This window comes from Corvus moneduloides, chromosome 17 (genome assembly GCF_009650955.1).
Source record: "Corvus moneduloides isolate bCorMon1 chromosome 17, bCorMon1.pri, whole genome shotgun sequence".
Classification (NCBI taxonomy): Eukaryota; Metazoa; Chordata; class Aves; order Passeriformes; family Corvidae; genus Corvus; species Corvus moneduloides.
The window spans coordinates 6,339,381-6,355,318 of NC_045492.1; the positions used below are offsets into that span (position 1 = coordinate 6,339,381).

The window sequence follows — 15,938 nt, forward strand, 5'->3', positions numbered from 1 at the left end:
GAGTGGCACCAATTTTTGCCGGTTTTTTTTTTTTTTTTAAATTTGGTGCAGAGCAAAGGCTTATTATTGACTGTATCTAGCTGAGAACCTGTACAAAATCCACCAGTACAGCGTCTGTGGCTCCCCAGCAGCCCACAGTGCAACACTGGTGACAGCTCTTGTTCATGCCCTGCTCCAGCTACTGGACCTGTCTGGCTTCCTTGTAACAGTTGCATTTCAACAGTGTGCTCCGAGCAAAACACACATTTATTTTCTCCAGTGTTTAGAGGTCTGATTTGCACCATGACTTTAAATTTATTCTGTGGTTTGAAGTACAAAAATAAATAAAATCAAGGAGCAAAGTAACCAGCAGCAGGCTTGCTAAGCAGCTTCCCTCTGCCTCATTGTTGGGCTGAAATCCTAGGAATGGAGGAAGTATTTGCTCTCCTTCCCTCTGGGTTTCGTGGCCTTGGACCCTGTTAATGTTCTTTTCTACACCAGATTTCTGCATTTTATCAGCTTTTGGAAATCACCAGCGAGTGTGTGTGTAGGACAAACAAAGGTAAAAGGATGAAATCCTGGTAAGGGTTTCATGTTGGTGTATCTTTATAAATCTTTCAGGGGAGTTCATCACCAGCTAATTGACCAAAGAGAGGATGACCCACAGTTCATTTTCTTACACCTTTCAGATTCAGCGAAAGGAGGAGGCCAGGGCACCCAACCGCCCTCCCTCTTCAAACAGAAGGAAAAGAACTATTTCTTCTGAAGTCACTGATTCCACGAAGCAAATACTGAATGTATTTGAGAGAACGTGTGTCTGCAAGGTGTCACTCAGCAGCCTCAGCTGCAGGAACAAGGTATGCACGTGCAGGTGGTGGATTTGGGTTCCCACACGCCAATTTTAAGTGTGGCCCTAACCACAGGGAGGTAACGAGATGACACAGAGCCTCTGCAGCTCTACAGAGCCTGTTGTATTCCAGAAGTCTGTCAGGCCAGCCTTATGGCAAGCACTGTATAAATGTGTGCCTTTTGCACTCTCTCCATGCTTATCCCTGGTAATTCCTGCTAAATATTCCCAATTCTATGGCTGCCAGATTGTACCAAAAGCTCCTGGGGAAAGCTTGCTGCTTTCAAGCACATAAAGATAACTTTTGAATCAGAGGCAAATGCAAGTCCTATTCTTTCAGCCACACTTGGCATACGTTCCCAAGCCCCGAGATGCAGCATGGCTCACAGGGATCACTGGAGTGCCTGGAAAGCCAGCAGGCTGAGTGCTTACAGAAATTAGTGCTTGGAAGAGGAATACGTATAATTTCCATGCAAGTTTTATACCAATGCAGTACATGGGCCAAAGCACAAACCACCTGCACATCCCACTGCCCTCGGGCATGCCTTGCACTAGGACCAGAAGGATGTGGAACACATTTAGAGATGCGAAGCCATTACTCCTCCCATATGGTTTATTGAGGATCTCAGTTTCCAAAGCATGAGTAGCAGTGAGGCCCGTTATTCTTTCCAGCATGCAAAAGGCACAAGAAAGTCATCAATGTGATTCTGTGCAAAGTGTCCCTAAGAAAACACACAGCGAGGAAATGACAGAAAAGAGCCCCGGATGGAAGAAAGCCAAAGCACCTTCAGGAAAGTGCTGAAAAGTTCTGAAAATGGTTGTACTTTTTCAGAGTCCAAATATGCTCAGTTGGTGAAAGATGCTTTGCAAATCCGTGAAAGAAAACTCAAGAGACAGAGCCAAAAAGGCTTAAAACAATAATCTCCTTCATGTGCCAGAATTCAGGATGGAAGTCAAAATGATTTATCTCAAGAAAAAAGTGCGGCAGTTAAAGACAGACATTAAATTCTTTAAAAAAAAAGCCCACCAAAACCAGACGTAGAAAGTGGATACATTCTAAGAGCAGCTCAATAAAAAATATTCCTTTTAATGAAAATAATTTTTTAAATGGATACTTGAAGAACAGAAATCCACCTTGACTGTGACCAGCTACTGCACCCTGCTCCCAGGAAAGCCTCTGAGCACAACAACACAACACCTTCTAGAAGAAGAAAGTCCCCACTACCTGCATGTGTGAAATGTGGCCAGTGAACAATTTGGAAAAACAAATGTACAGGATCAAGAATCCAAGTCCCATTAGTCAACTTGGGTGTCGGGAAGCCTCCTGGGATTCCTGTCTCTCCCACTGGAGCTGGCTGGTGCTGGAGGCAGTGCCGCTTCCCGGTGGGCACGGCTGAGCCCGTGAACCCTTGAGCCTCTCGCTGGAGTTGAATACTTAAACCTAAAAAAGGCATTTACAAGTTGATGCTTTTGTTGTTGTTGTTGTTGTTGTCTTATTTCCTTGCAGTATAGGTTTCTACTTCTAGACTATGGAATGTTACATTAAACAATATAATTATTCATTACCTTGCTTCAAATTTCATTACAGTTACTGAGGCTTCATCATAATTTCACACAGCACAGAGACACCAAACTAAACACCAAGCAGTCTGCACTAGATGTATTTTTTCTTTAAGTACCAATAAGCAAAATATCCCATTCCCCCCAGAGATCCCATCAGGAAGGAGGCTCCAAGGAAGGAGGGAGGTTTCCGCTTGACCAGCCTGAAGGCATTGGGTACCACTGCAGAGAGGAGCGTGGTGTGTATGTCTCCCAAAACTTTCCTGAAGGCGAAGCGTTTCTGTATCCTGTCAAAGAAGGACTGTAGGTTGGGTCTGCTGCCATCTTCCCAGTATTTCTTAGAGAGTCCCAGAAACTTGAGGCGGTGCAGGGTGGCTCCTAACAAGACATCGGCCAAAGTAAAGACACATCCGCAGAGCCAAAGTTCACACTTCTGCCCTGGAGAGAGAAGAGACAGAGCAAAGGTAAGAATCCCTTGTGTGAGCACCTAAAGCTTTGCTCAAAAGGTCTGCACAGACTGGAGCATTTGTATTAGATCTGGGATGGTTTTTTCCCAGCTCTTTGATGGGCCAGGAGCTCAGACCCCATCTACCAGGTTATGTGACGGAGGGTATGGGGTGTGAGAAGCTGGGAATGAAAGATGGTAATTTATAGCCCCTGTGAACATACAAATCACTGGCTGCAAAGTGGCTCTGCTGCCTCTTCCCCAAGTCAAGAGCAGCAGGAGATGGCATCCTCCTGTACCCAGGAAAAGAGCCCTTTGTCCCACTTAGGAAGATGCAGTGTAGTGACCCCTTCTGCTGTGTCAGTGCTCGGGGAGAGCAGCAGTGTTTGCCCTTGGCTGCACCCGGAGCTGCTTCAGGAGTGTCACGCCAACTTGTCCTATTTTAGGGATGTGAGAAATCCTCAGGAATCAAAACCATTTGCTAGATGGCCTGGCTGCTCTCCCTTGTGTGCTGCTGGGGAGGTTCTGCCTTTGTTCTCTCTCCTGTACCAGGGACCCTGCTCCAGAACACCTAAACTGGCAGCACATCTGTGCCAAGAGCCAGGCTTTTGGGGGAGACAGAGCTCAATGTGAGTGCAGGATATGAAGAAAGACATCGAAGGATTGACAGCCCCTGATAATAGGTGATCCTGGAAATGACCCCACCAGAGAGACATCCAAAAATAAAGCAAGCTGCTTTTAGGCTGGAAAAAGCATTTTCAGGCCAGGATGTTGTTAAGCACTCGCCCAGCGCCCTTTCAATACCGAGGAGCAGGGCTGGGATGGAGCTGAGGGACATGAAAGAAGGTGCAGGTAACAAAATCAGAAGGGACACAAAAATCCACCCTCAGTCAGCTTTGCTCCTAATTCCTAATTCTGGGGCTCTTCATTGTCCTGTGGCTATTATACCAGGAAAGAGAAGAGAGGCCCCAGTACAGCATCCCAGAGCAGGCACTGGTGCTGCAGGGCTGCCTGCAGGATCAGGCCAGGGCAATTAGGGGTAATTAGCAGCCCTCATTTGTAGCTGCTTGGCAGCCTGCCTAATCCTGCTGGAGGCACTGCCCGAGTGGACAGATTGCCTGTGCCTAATTAGTCAATAAATATTTTCAGTGACTAATGACTTGTGGGGGTGCTGCAGCTAGAGCTTCTTGGGTGTGGTGGGGAGCTTGTGGGTGCTTCTGCTAAGAGGTGAGGGGAGCAGGACTGAGGCAGCTGCCTCACTCCCAGGTACTGCTGCAGGTGAAAGGAGAAAGCACATGTGAGGGTGGGACTTCGGGAGAGAGCTGTGATCCACCCCTGTTCCTCCCGGCTCTGGGCTTGCACCTCTGCTGAGGTCTGGACCTGGATATGGGCTGCCCCAGCCCCTTGCACCCCTGCCCAGCACAGAGTGGGGTGGGAGCACAGGCAAAGGCAACTCTTCTCCTTTCATCCAGAGCAGCCCCAGCTCGGATCAGCCTGTCGCAGCTCAATGGGGTGCCTGTGGCAGGGGTCTCCTGGCGTTCCTGCGGCACCTCCCACCCTCTTCCCTCCTGCATCGCCAGCAGCCTGGGCTGCGTGGGAGTAGAGCTGCTGCACTGCAGCTCCTGGGAAGTTGCCAAAGTGGTGATCGTGCCCACTGCTGAGATCCTGACCTGGCCATGAGCACGGTGTGGGAGTTCGGGGTTCTGGAGCAGAGGGCAGGAGCAGCAAACAAGGACTGAAGGCATTGGAGCACCTGTGTGCTGGCAATAGCAGCAGCAGCAGCCATCCCTGTGCTCCAGGCACCTGGGATGTCCTCCAGGGCACCTCATTAGGCTAAATTCTCCTGTGCCACCCCTCACAGCAGTTAATGAGGGTGTTTGAGGAAATTAGGGCAAGGCAGAATGCCACTGTGAGCACATCAGGGCTCTTGGTAAATCCCCAGCCCGATGCCCTCCAGGGCCTGACCTTGACACCTCCAGTGTGGCCCCGAGAGTGACGCACGGCTCCCCACAGGCAAGGCCAGCCCCGAGGGCAGGGGCAGCTGTGGGACCATCCCCTGATTAACTGTGTCTGGGCTCTGCTCTGGATCTGGCACCGCGGCGCTGGCAGCTGCCAGCCCTCCCGGGGCTGGGGCTCTGAGCCCTGCCGGCAGTGGGGAAGAGAGGAGGAAGGACAGCGTCATCCAAGGGTGATGGGGGGACAAGCACTGCCCAGCTTTGCCCAGGCACCCCTGCCTGCCAGGCTCCCAGCACCGCGTGTTTGATGTCAGGGGTGGCCGGTGTCCCTCTCTCTTGCCTGCTGGCATTTGACGCAGGTTCTAGAAAGGCTCTCCCCTCCAGGGCCCCTCACATTCCTGGGTTTCCCTGCCCATGCTCCACTGGGATGTGTCACAGCCTGGTGATGTGAGGGGGCTCGGCTGCATCATATGTTCCCATCCCTGCACTTTCAGCAGCCAGTGCTCCTCATGGTGCACTGTTCCCAATCTGTTCCCTCCTAAACCAGACAGAGCATCGGTTGTTGTCAGCCCCTTGCTGTAGTAGAGGGGACCTGCCATCACCCTGTGATGACTTTGGGGCTCCCAAAGAGGACCCATGAGGACAAGGATCCTGCTATCCCCTGTGACAAAGGGTGCAGGGGTGGTTTGCCAGAGGTTAGTAAGACCATGGCTGCAACAACATCAGTGTACCCAAAACCAGGAGAGCCCAGTGGCAGCCCCAAACCCACCAGTGGTTGTTCCATGGGAGTTGTTCATCGGGTACAAAGCTTTTGGCTGTTTCTGGTGTTGCACCTCAGCCTCGTGTGGAAAAACACCCCATAAACACAGCCCGGTGCCTACCTTGGTACTCCAATTTTCTTTTCTCCAGCTCAGCCTCAATCTGGTCTAGCACCATCCCAAGCTCTCCAAGGATCTTCTTCAAGTAGTTCACATTATCATGCTCCAGGATCTTGGCCTGGGTAGAGAGCAGGGTTAGGATGGGGAATGGATGGATGCAGGGACACAAGGCATCAGGTGCCTACGGCAGGTCTGTGGGTCATGTCCCCCCAACACCAGAGATGTGTGTGACTTTGACCCACTCACCATGAGCTTCTTCTGCTTGGAGAGGTAAGGCTCAGACAGCTGTGGCTCCTCTTCATGGTCCAGCTTCATCAGATCCGTGGTGGCGTTAGCTAAATGTCCTGGAGGGAGACAGAGGGGCTGGGATGATCTGTGTCTGATAGCAAAGCACCTTGTCCTGCAGTCAAAATATTGCTGTAGCACCAAGAAAAAAGACCCCAGAGAGCTAAAATGGGCCAAATTCATGGCTTGCTACTCCTCTGCTGCCACATCTGAGAGCAGGTGGCTCCATCAGCCATCCCATCCACAGGGCAGTGCTGGCTCCGGGGTGTGGCCGATCCGTCTCCCTGTGGTAAGTCCCAGCCTGGGAGTTTCAGGGGGAGTTTCAGCTTTTCATTTTCCCTCCTGGATTCATATTAGAGCTGCTGGAAGTTCTGTCTGTTGCTTACTGTTTTAAGAACACCCCTGAGCTTGCCCATAACCCCTGAGCTCCATCCCCAGCAGGTTGAACCTTTGGGATGTCCGAGCTGCCTGCCCACACTTGGGTGTACATTCAGAGCAGTGTGGCACGGGAGGGAATGCCCCCTCCTGGGTGGAGCTGCCCCGCCCTGGCTTGGTGTCCAGGGATGCCCACCATGAGCATGGCAGAGATGCTCACCCTTCTGCCTCTCCTAGCCCCCGCCTAGGGAGGACGGGAAGGGCTTTGTGCAAAGGAGCTAACAAAGGGAAAGAAGCAGAGTGAAAGGAAGAAAAGAATACTAGAGGCAGAGTAACACCTAAGGGAAGGCATAAATTACCCAAAGTTGGGCTAATGTCTTCCTGCCAGGGACCACCTGTCTTTCCTTCCGTGTTCCCTCCAACAAGGGAGGCCTTGGCTCTGCCAGTGTGCTGGTGTGGGAGGTGCCAGGGCTGGCTGGGGTGGGAGCCAGCAGCAGGCTGTACACTGCCATAAAATGCTGAATTTCCCTGTTTTCTGCCCTGAGCTTGTGCTTGCTAAGGCTGCCAACCAGCTCTCCTGGGGCTGCAACTCAGATAGAAATCTGGATATCATCCTGATTTCATTCCACTGTTCCCCTTGGGAGAGCCTGGAACCTTGGTTCACCCTCTCCTCGGGACACAATGACATCAGTTTCCCTCAGCAGCCACTGAACAGGGCAGCTGAGCCATTGCCTGGGTGCAGAAGATGTGCTTGGGAGGAAGGACCTGTTCATACCCCTCCAATGGCTTGGGAAAAATGCCACCAGTGAGGAGGTTTGGACAAAGAGATAAGCAAGGGACCTTGGCAGAGTGCTGGGGAGGCGATGTGAGGCAGACAGAGGCTGAAGCCATCACAGCAGCACCCTTTGGGGAGGGGAAGGGCTCTGGCCTGCGTCAGCCCAAGGTCTGGGGGTGGAGGTGACACTTGGTGACATGGGGAAAGCTGTCTGTGATGGGTGTCAGCAGAGGCAGGGCAGACCAGCAGCTGCACCTCAGGAACTGCCTATTTCTCTTTGTGCACAAGTGCATCCCACCTCAGCAGGACCATCTGGGACCCAGGCAACCGAAGGGATGGGGGTGGGAACAGTGTTATCTAGGGGCTCAGCCTGGGGCCAGAGCCTAAAGGAAGGGAGAGACCTGGGACATGCCAATACCCTCCCGACAAGGTCGCTTTTCTGGCAAGGAATTCTCTCCAGGAGCAATCCCTGCCATTCAGTTATATTAAGCATCGTCAATGTTTCATGAGCACTTGAAGGTCAGGTACACAGACTTATGCCGATTCATCCACTGCCTGCAACTCAATCTGGCTGCACTCTCCCACCTATGCCCTTAGAGTTACTGCAGGGAGAGGGGCAAATTCCTGTGCCCCAGAAAGAGCTGAGGAGAAGAGTGCATGGCCCATGGGAGCCCAGACACCCCCTGAGTTAGGAAGCCTCTATAGGATGCCTGCAGTTCCCAGATCGGCTGTGCTTTGCCATTTCCCAGCTGTGTCCCTGCCTGCTTTGGTAGAAAGGCGAGATGAGCAGCAGGAGCACAGTGCCTGGCTGGGCTGAGGAGCCACACCGAGCCTAAAGGAGCTGGGGAGCCCTGGGCAGCCCCGCTGGAAAGGCGACTTACTGCGGATCTCAGTGGTGGCGTACTTTGGGATCATGGAGTCGGTGGTGAGCTCGGGGTGCAGGATGCAGCCGTGCGTGTAGGCGTCCATGGGGAGCGAGTCCAGCAGCTCCCGGTACTGCAGCACCCGCGAGTGCAGCAGGCTGCCCGGCTCGGGGATCAGCTGCGTGACGTTTTCTGCCAGGGCAAAGGGAAACGTGTTAGCAGGACCTGGGAGGGCTCAAGCGCTTGTTAGTGGCTCCTTAGCCCGCTCTGGACAGCAGTGTGCAATCCTGCTGAGATACCTCTGGGCAGGGCTGGCTGAGGCAGAGCATTCACTCAAATCTGTAGCTCATGCTCTGCCCTCTCCCTCCCTGATGCCCATCCTGGCCAGGAGTGCAGCCAGCCCATGCCCAGAGATGGGCAAACCCATCCCTGGAGTCAATGTAGCCAGCCCTGAGTCTCCACAGCCTCTGGATTTGTACACTGTAATTTCACATCTCTTAGGATAGGAGAACAATCTTCCTGCTCTGCAGAAACGAGCTAAAGGATGGAGATTTGAGTTTAGGATCTCCTGAGTTATATAGTTTTTACACCAGTGGCAGTGAGGTACCTCATTCTCTTGGGCTTCCTTAAAAATCCCCAAATGGGCAATGGGAGTAGATGACCAAAGGAGCCCAGTGTACCTTCCCTCCATGCTCAGCCAGTGTCTCAGCTGCAGGAACATCCCTCACCCTGGCTGGCTCCGCTCCTCCCTGCCTTGTTGGGTTTTATTCACTTTCTGTGGATGGCAGTTTGCATCATGCCTTTTATTACACTTTCAGCTCAAAATACACAGCAGGTGACACCACAAGAAGTAAAGTGTTGCTCTTGTCTCTCTCAAGAGCACCAGGTCCAGTTTTCTATGGGATCATAAATCTTTATGGTGTTGCAGAAAGCAGTTCACAGGTAGTGAGTAAATCCACCACCGGGACTCTGACTCTACTGCCAACATCCTCTCTGCAGAACTGGGCTCTCCACGTGCCGGTGTCTCCACCTCAGTTAGGTCACATTTGCAGAAGGACTTTGGCAGATGTGACCAGTGCAGCCCCTTATTTCCGGGCCTGAAGTGACAGCTGTGCTCTGCCCAGCCCTGCTGCCAGTGGCAGGAGCTGGGCTGCAGGCATGGCAGTGCCCACCTGGCAAGGATCTTGCTTTGCCATTATCGTGCCTGCTGGTGCCCATGGCTGGATAGGAGCCAGGCAAATTTGGGTACCTCCTGTATTGCAAATCTCATGGCTCTGACCTGGACTGTCCCTGCTGGAAGGCTCCACAGAGTTGTTCCCACCGATGGGCATCAGTGTCACTGTCCCCTGAGCAAGGGGAGGTTTGGGTGGCTCCTCCCTGTCCATGGGCTGCTCACTGCCTGTGTTGCCTGGGCTCCAGCTCTCCAAGCAGGGATTTTCCATCCGAGAAAAGTGACCAGATGAACAAAACAATAACTGACTTATAGCCTGTGTGCTCCTTCCACAGGGCTCCTGGCCAGTACCGACCGGCTGGGGCTGAGGCTGGGAGCAGCACATCCAGAGGGACTGCCCCATCCCGCAGGAAGATGGAGCAACCACAATGAAATAGTGGCATGCTGGCCACCAGCCCACGACCTTCAGCACATCCCAGGGAGGTTTATCATTGGGATGGTGCCTGACTTGCCTTTACATGCCACAGCAACCTGCACATATGGGCTGCTGTTGCATATAGCAGGGAGTGATGGGCTGTGCAAGGGGATGCAGACCTTGGAGGACACACTGGCGCAGGGGGAACATTGCCCTGGTCAATGCATCAGTGGTTTCTAGTGAGAAGCACCCTCAAATGTGGCTTATTGGCACCTATTAGCTATTCTGGGGAAAGGAAAATATCTCTCCACACACCACCCTTTACTGATAGCTGGCCCCCAGTGTGTGTTAGCAGCTGAAAAAGGCCATGCTCTCAGCCCAGGGGAAAATGTAACTCAGTAAAAATACCTTGTAAAGGCCTTTTCAAACTCTACACATTTCCCCTGTGAGGATTCCCCCTCAGATCAGCACTGCCACATCCTGATAATGCTTTTGGCAGCTGCATTGGTGGGCAATAGGATGGAGCAGAGCATGGAGCATGGAGTGATGCTCTGGGCCCTCTTCCCTGGAGCTTCCCCTCTCCATTTCTCAGCAAAAAGGTAAGAAACTGCACCTGGCTGGAAAATCTCAATGACAGGAGTTTCCCAGCGCTCGGACAGCTCTGTGTCCCCCTCCTGCTGGGGACAGCCTGTTGTCACGTATGTCAGACCACCTGCCCTTTGCAGAGACCAGGTGAAGTGGTGCAGGGACCGACACTCCCTGATGCTCCTTGATGCTGGGGCTGCTGCCAGGCAGGAAAGCAGCTGCCATTCCCTAGGACCTGCTGCCAGTGTGGGATTCTCCTGATGGACCCATCCCTGCTGCCCCACCGGTGAGCGAGCTTCGTGCCTCCATGGAGCAGCAGCACAGTGGCGGGGCCGGGAGAGGACAGCAGCTGAGCTGGCAAGGTGCCCTTGCTTCGGGAGCTATTTTGAGATGTTTTTGATGTCTCTGTTGCAAGGGGGATGGGTGCTGGGGCAAACACTGTGATGGCACAGCCCGAGATCCCTGCTCAGCTTTGAAGCCTGCCCAGCCTGGCAGCCCCCAGGTTTGGGGGAATGAGGGGTGTGAGATGCTGGGGAGAGGCTGCTCACCGCAGCTGCTGAGCAAAGCTGACTTTGAGCTCTGTCTTGGCATCCTGGTGTGCCGGGCTCAGCAGGCCACAGGCTGCAGCCCTGCTCCAGGGGGAATATGAGCTTCCCTCTCCTGGCTGTCCCTTCCTCTGGGTTTGTGTCACATCATCCTCCCATGGTCCTCAGCACTGCTGGCTGTGTTTGACTTTAAAGAGGCTATTTTCTCTGAGGCACAGCAGCAGCAGGGACAGCAGGATCCCCTGCCCGTGGCCAGGGGCCCAGAAATCCTTGAGGAAGGGGAAAGAGGGGCAGCAGCACACGGCTTAAAGCCACCTTCTCTCAGCAGGGCCCCTTATGGCCCCTTCATACAATTACCCAGAGCCAAAGTACAGAAGTGTTCCCACGGGCGGTGCCCCAGAGGGGACTCTGGTGAGATGCCACCATGCACCATGGGACATTGTCAGGTTTGGGAGTGTGACTTCCAGGACAGAAAGAGGGGAGTCTGAGCTACCACACCCCTCAGAGCCCTCCAGCAGGGGATTTCTGCTGGAAATTCTTCCATTTCATGGGAAAACATAGAAGTCTGGGGAGGGCTGGTGGCTTGCTGATCTTCTGGGGTGAAGACAAAACTTTAAAGGAAAAAGTGGATTCATTTAGCAAACAGCACCTGGAGTAGACACGAATTTCCTCCGAGACACACCCCACCCGTGCATTACCTCCTGTGAAGTTCTTCTCCATGTAGTCGATGATCTGGTTGTAGTCACTGATGATGTTGTCCCTGTGGATGATGACGGGCACCTCCTCGCCCAGGTTGAGCCGCATGAACCAGGGCTCCTTGTGCTCCATCAGGGGCATGCTGACGTCCCTCTCCTCGCAGGGCAGCCCCTTCTCTGCGATGACCAACCGCACCTGGGGCAAGAAGCCAGGGAAAGGGCTCAGCCCCATGCACCGAGCTGGTCCCCTGTCCCCCCTACCCCGTTACACCCCAGACCCTTCCCCAAAGCTTAAGCACAGTGACATGCCAGGATCATGTGCTTGCCCTGCAAGAAGCCAAGCAGCTGTCGCCATGGGACAGCTGCAAAATCCAGGCAGCCAAGAAAGAATTTGTTTTCCCAGCAAAGAGAGGATACCCAAACCCATCCTGTCTTTTCAGAATCATGGACCATCCTCCCTGGTCGCCGGTGGCCTGTGTGACAGGCAGAGGAGCTGGAGGGCTGAGAGCCAATCCCTCAGCAGTGGGTGGAGGGAGGCAGGAGCTCCCCAGCTGGGGGGAATGAGTGATGCTGCTGTGGATCCCAGCATAGCCCAGCACATACCTGAGGAAGAAAAGGAGGAAGAGGAGGAAGCAGAGGCTGCAGCAATGTTATGCCTTACACGTGCACCCAATGAGTCCTGCTGCCTGGCTGAAGGAGACCTGGATGCTGACTCAGGTATGTCCCACTCTCATGAGTGGACTTTGGCTTTTTGAGCACATTTTGAGCAGGGAGAAGGTTCTGTTCCATGGGAAGTTTCAGGTAGCCACTGTGACCCTGCACAGCATTCCTCCTCCTCCTCCATGATGACATCAGCTCGAGGGCACCACCCAGCACCTTCACACCTCTTGTGTCAAACCTTCTGCCTCCCCCTTCCCCTGCCACTGCCCTCTTTCAGCCCTGGGCCAGCAAGCAGCACTGCGGGGTGGGACCCACACATCTCAGGGGTGGGAAAGATGAGTCCACCCTTGCAGAGGGGCAGGAGGAGGCAGGAATGGGACTGGATGTGGGCCATCATCACCATCCCCATCCCCACCCTAATCACCAGCCCTCAGGGCTGATCTTGCTGCTCTGCTCTGTGCATGAGCCGGTGTTGAATATGCACTCAGGGATGGCATTTTAGGCTTCTGGGTTATAAAACCTGACTATTATGAACTAGGTATGTCAGACATGAAAAAAAAACCCCACGGGGGATGTGAGAAAGCCATGATTTACAGAACCACTGAATGAGGGAAAAGTACTTGTTTTCATCTGACTAGCAGCAGCTATAAATACAATTTAACATATATAAGCATTTCTGTGAGTATTTCAGAGTTCCCAGGGAATTAGTCATTAATTATTCACAGGAATGGCAAATTAATTTTTTCTTTTAAAGTCAAACAAGAGAAAGCCTGGGTCCCTCAACTCACTCCTGGCCTTTTCCTCCCAGCTGAAAAATAAACATCAGCCAGTACCACCTGAGGTAACCAGCCCCAAGCTCCCTGTGCTTCCCTGTTCTGCTATCAGGAGCTGAGGCTGAAGGCCTGGCAGGAGGCAGCTGCTGGGCATGAGGCAGCCCAGGGTACCCAGTGCCTGAGGGCAAGGGGAGCCCCTGCCAGCGCCCCAAAGTGGGACGCTAGACAGGGGTGATGAAACATTCCTGGACCCCCCCCCCCCAGGTGCTCTCTACACCGGGAGCATGGGTGTCATCTTGTGTAAAACTCCAAAAATCCCTTTGCAGACAAGGCCACGTCCTGCTGGGACTGAGAATCCCTCCCACAAACAGTGCTGTGCCCATGGAGGGTGGTTCCAAGCAGCTCCCGGGGCAGAAGAGGAAAAGCTTTGACTGTAGCCTGCTCCGAGCAAAACCCCTGTGCACGGGGGTCCTGAGGAGCCTCCACTGTTCCCCACCCTGCGATGTCCATCACACCAGCAAGTGCTCTTTCCATGCAAGTGACTTCAAAACAAAGCCTGTCACAGTGCCGGTGCCAGCAGGTGCGGTGGCTCTATGTGTCCCCTGCCCTATCCCCTGCCCTGTGTCCTGCCCCGCAGAGTGAGGTCGATTGTAGGAAACCCTGTACAAGAAGTGCCTCAACCGCTCCCTCCCTTCTGCCGGCGGCCAAACGAGCGAGACAAAAAATAACAGCAAGCGCGGGGTGCCGCGGGGAGCCGGGCACGAGCATCCCCCGCCAGTGCGGATCCGGAGCCCATCAGTCCCGTGCTGCGGGCCGACCATGTGCAGCCACCCTGCTGCATTGGGCATCCTCCCTCCTTTGTGTCTGCACGCAGGAACGGGCACCACTGCCCCGGCCTTCCCTCCGGGCTGTGGAGCTCGGGGAGGCCCTGGCACCGGGGAACTTGGTGTTCCGCCACCCAGCCCTCCGAATAGCCCGTTCTCCATATGGTATTAATGGCTTACGAGTGATGAGGGGTTTAGGGCCGGGGAGAAGGTTGGGTTTGCTACTCAGCTGCTGTGCTGCAAAATGAGCATTTACTGTTGTCTGGAAAACGGGATTTCTTGCTGGGGCACCCCGGGAATAGAATTTCCAGGGCACTGCTGCAGTGTCAGGGGTGAATCATCGCTGCGTGCTGGGGTCCGGGATCCTCTCCCGGGCACCAGCCTGGCTCGGGGCTGCCTCCCCTCTCGCAGCAGCAGGGTGGTCCCGGGCCCGGCTCTGCCTTTGTCTGCGCTCCCGGCCACGCCAGTGTGGGGCTGGGAGCGAGCACAAAGCCGAGGCGGCTCCCGATGCAAGCCGTGATCCCAAAGCAAAGGCAAGATTTGGCTGAGCCCCCCCATCCTCATCCCCATCCCCATCCCTATCCCAATCCCCATCCCTCCCCAGGCAGATGCTGTTAAAAGGTACAAAGACCTGCCTGGCCACACGCTGCTGCCCCGGCCAGCCTCGGGGCCGAGACCCTCGCTCTCCCCCGAGTGCATCCATCCTCCCGAAGCAAGGGGATGCCCTGGGAACTGGAGGCGATTCTCGCCCGGGAACCCGGCCGAGCGATTGTTTTCTTTACCTTTTGTGAGCTGAACGACTGGGTCCAGTGGTACAAAACCAGTCTGTCCTGGGATTTGAGAGCGGGGTCTGTCGGGTCGTGATTTTCTTCCCTCTCCGTGGATTTCCCCGCGTTGTTCTCCAGCGCCGAGATGGGCCACCAGCTGCAGTTGGTGGGAGTAACATTATTGGGAGTCGCCATGACAGCGAGCGAGCGAGCGGGAGAGGGACGGGGAGCGAGCGGCGCTAGCCCAGCATCACATGGGCTCCTGCCAGCCCATCACTCCCGGGGCAGCTGCAGCTCCCCGGCCGGGGTGGGCAGCGCGGGGCGGTGGGCGCGGGGTCACAGCAGAGAGTGGCGGCAGCGGCGCCGGGGCTGGGGGTGGGCTCGCAGCCCGTCCCCGCTCGTGGCGGGGCTCCCACGGAAACGTGCACGCATCGCTTCAATAGAGGAGTCAGCAGCCGAGGCTCCTGCCTTCTGCCTGCCTGCCTGCCAGCTCGGCAATCCGGGGCAGCTCCAACCCCTGCGGCTCCTTAAGAACATTTTTCAGCTGAGATTAGGATTTTTTTTTTGGACTGCTTTAGATATGGCGGATGTGTAATCAATGGCCAGAGTGATGGACACTGGCTTTAAAATGCTTAGAAGGTGTCCTGCCTGCCTTGCAACCTTCATGGAAAGAAGCAGCAATGGCTCTTTAAAGGTATTCAGTTATTTTTTGGAGAGCACAAATTAATTTCTGCCTATTGGGTGTTATGTAGCCTGTACAGAGGCAGAGCCCAGGAGCCTTTGCTGTGTACAAGAGCCCGGGGTGCCCGCCCAAACTGGACAAAGTAGGCACAGCTGGGGGTCACTTCGAGAATTAGCAAGGTGTGTCGCACTTCCAAACCGGTCAGGAGACTCAGAGAGCACTGGGGCTTCTTGAGCTGTTGCTCCTCTCCAAGCCCTGTGAGCATCACCCAGAGGTTTGCAGGCACAGGTGTGTAGCGATCTGGACATCTGAACTTGTGCTTTATGACACTTGGCTTTGTCATGCCCCATCTTCAGCAATCTGGGAACCTGGAGATAATTTCCCACCCTTGGATCTGTTGCCAGTGCCAGGGAATAAAGCCAGTCCAGTTAGACGGGGTTGTAGGGGCAGGTTCTGGAGAGGATGGGGGAGAGGGCAGTGCAGGCCCAGGGAGCCAGCATGTGTCTCAGGGCTGTGTGAGGGCTCTCAGTCTGAACCACTGGCACTGGTGAGGATGGAAACAGGAAGGTTTGGAAAAGCTGGTTTGAGTGGGGAAACTGAGGCACACTTCACCCAGGAGCACTGAGAGGGAGCAGGGCCAAACTGGTACCCAGCTGCATAAATACAGCGCAAGGAGCAGTTTTCTAGGGACTGGGAGATGACAATGAATTATTTGGTGGTGTGATATTCTGCTCCTCAGGGTGTGCAGGAAGGTGATGAGAGGGGTGAGGCTGGAAAGTGCTTTGCTCTGCCCTGGCTCCTCCCTGTTCTCTTCCCCCCTCAGGCAACGGCCCCCAGTAACAACATCTGCCCCCAGTAA

General features: G+C 54.3%; 1 protein-coding gene across 1 annotated transcript; it reads right to left on the minus strand.

Moving 5' to 3' along the window:
- Positions 1–1,421: 1,421 nt before the first annotated feature.
- On the minus strand, positions 1,422–14,888 carry GDAP1L1 (ganglioside induced differentiation associated protein 1 like 1). The gene is made up of 6 exons (XM_032127241.1): positions 14,413–14,888; positions 11,377–11,569; positions 7,981–8,154; positions 5,911–6,008; positions 5,668–5,782; positions 1,422–2,824 (listed from the first exon to the last, which is right to left on the minus strand). Exons 1-6 carry the CDS (start codon positions 14,590–14,592, stop codon positions 2,481–2,483), a joined length of 1,104 nt encoding a protein of 367 aa, XP_031983132.1. The 5' UTR covers positions 14,593–14,888; the 3' UTR covers positions 1,422–2,480.
- Between the last annotated feature and the right edge of the window lie 1,050 nt (positions 14,889–15,938).

Coding starts and splice junctions, on each gene's coding strand:
- GDAP1L1 (XM_032127241.1), bottom strand. CDS start 14,592: ATGGCGACTCCCAATAATGTTACTCCCACCAACTGCAGCTGGTGGCCC. Junction 11,570..14,412: donor AGTCGTTCAGCTCACAAAAG/GTAAAGAAAACA, acceptor TTCTTGCCCCAG/GTGCGGTTGGTCATCGCAGA. Junction 2,825..5,667: donor AAGAAAATTGGAGTACCAAG/GTAGGCACCGGG, acceptor TTCTCTCTCCAG/GGCAGAAGTGTGAACTTTGG.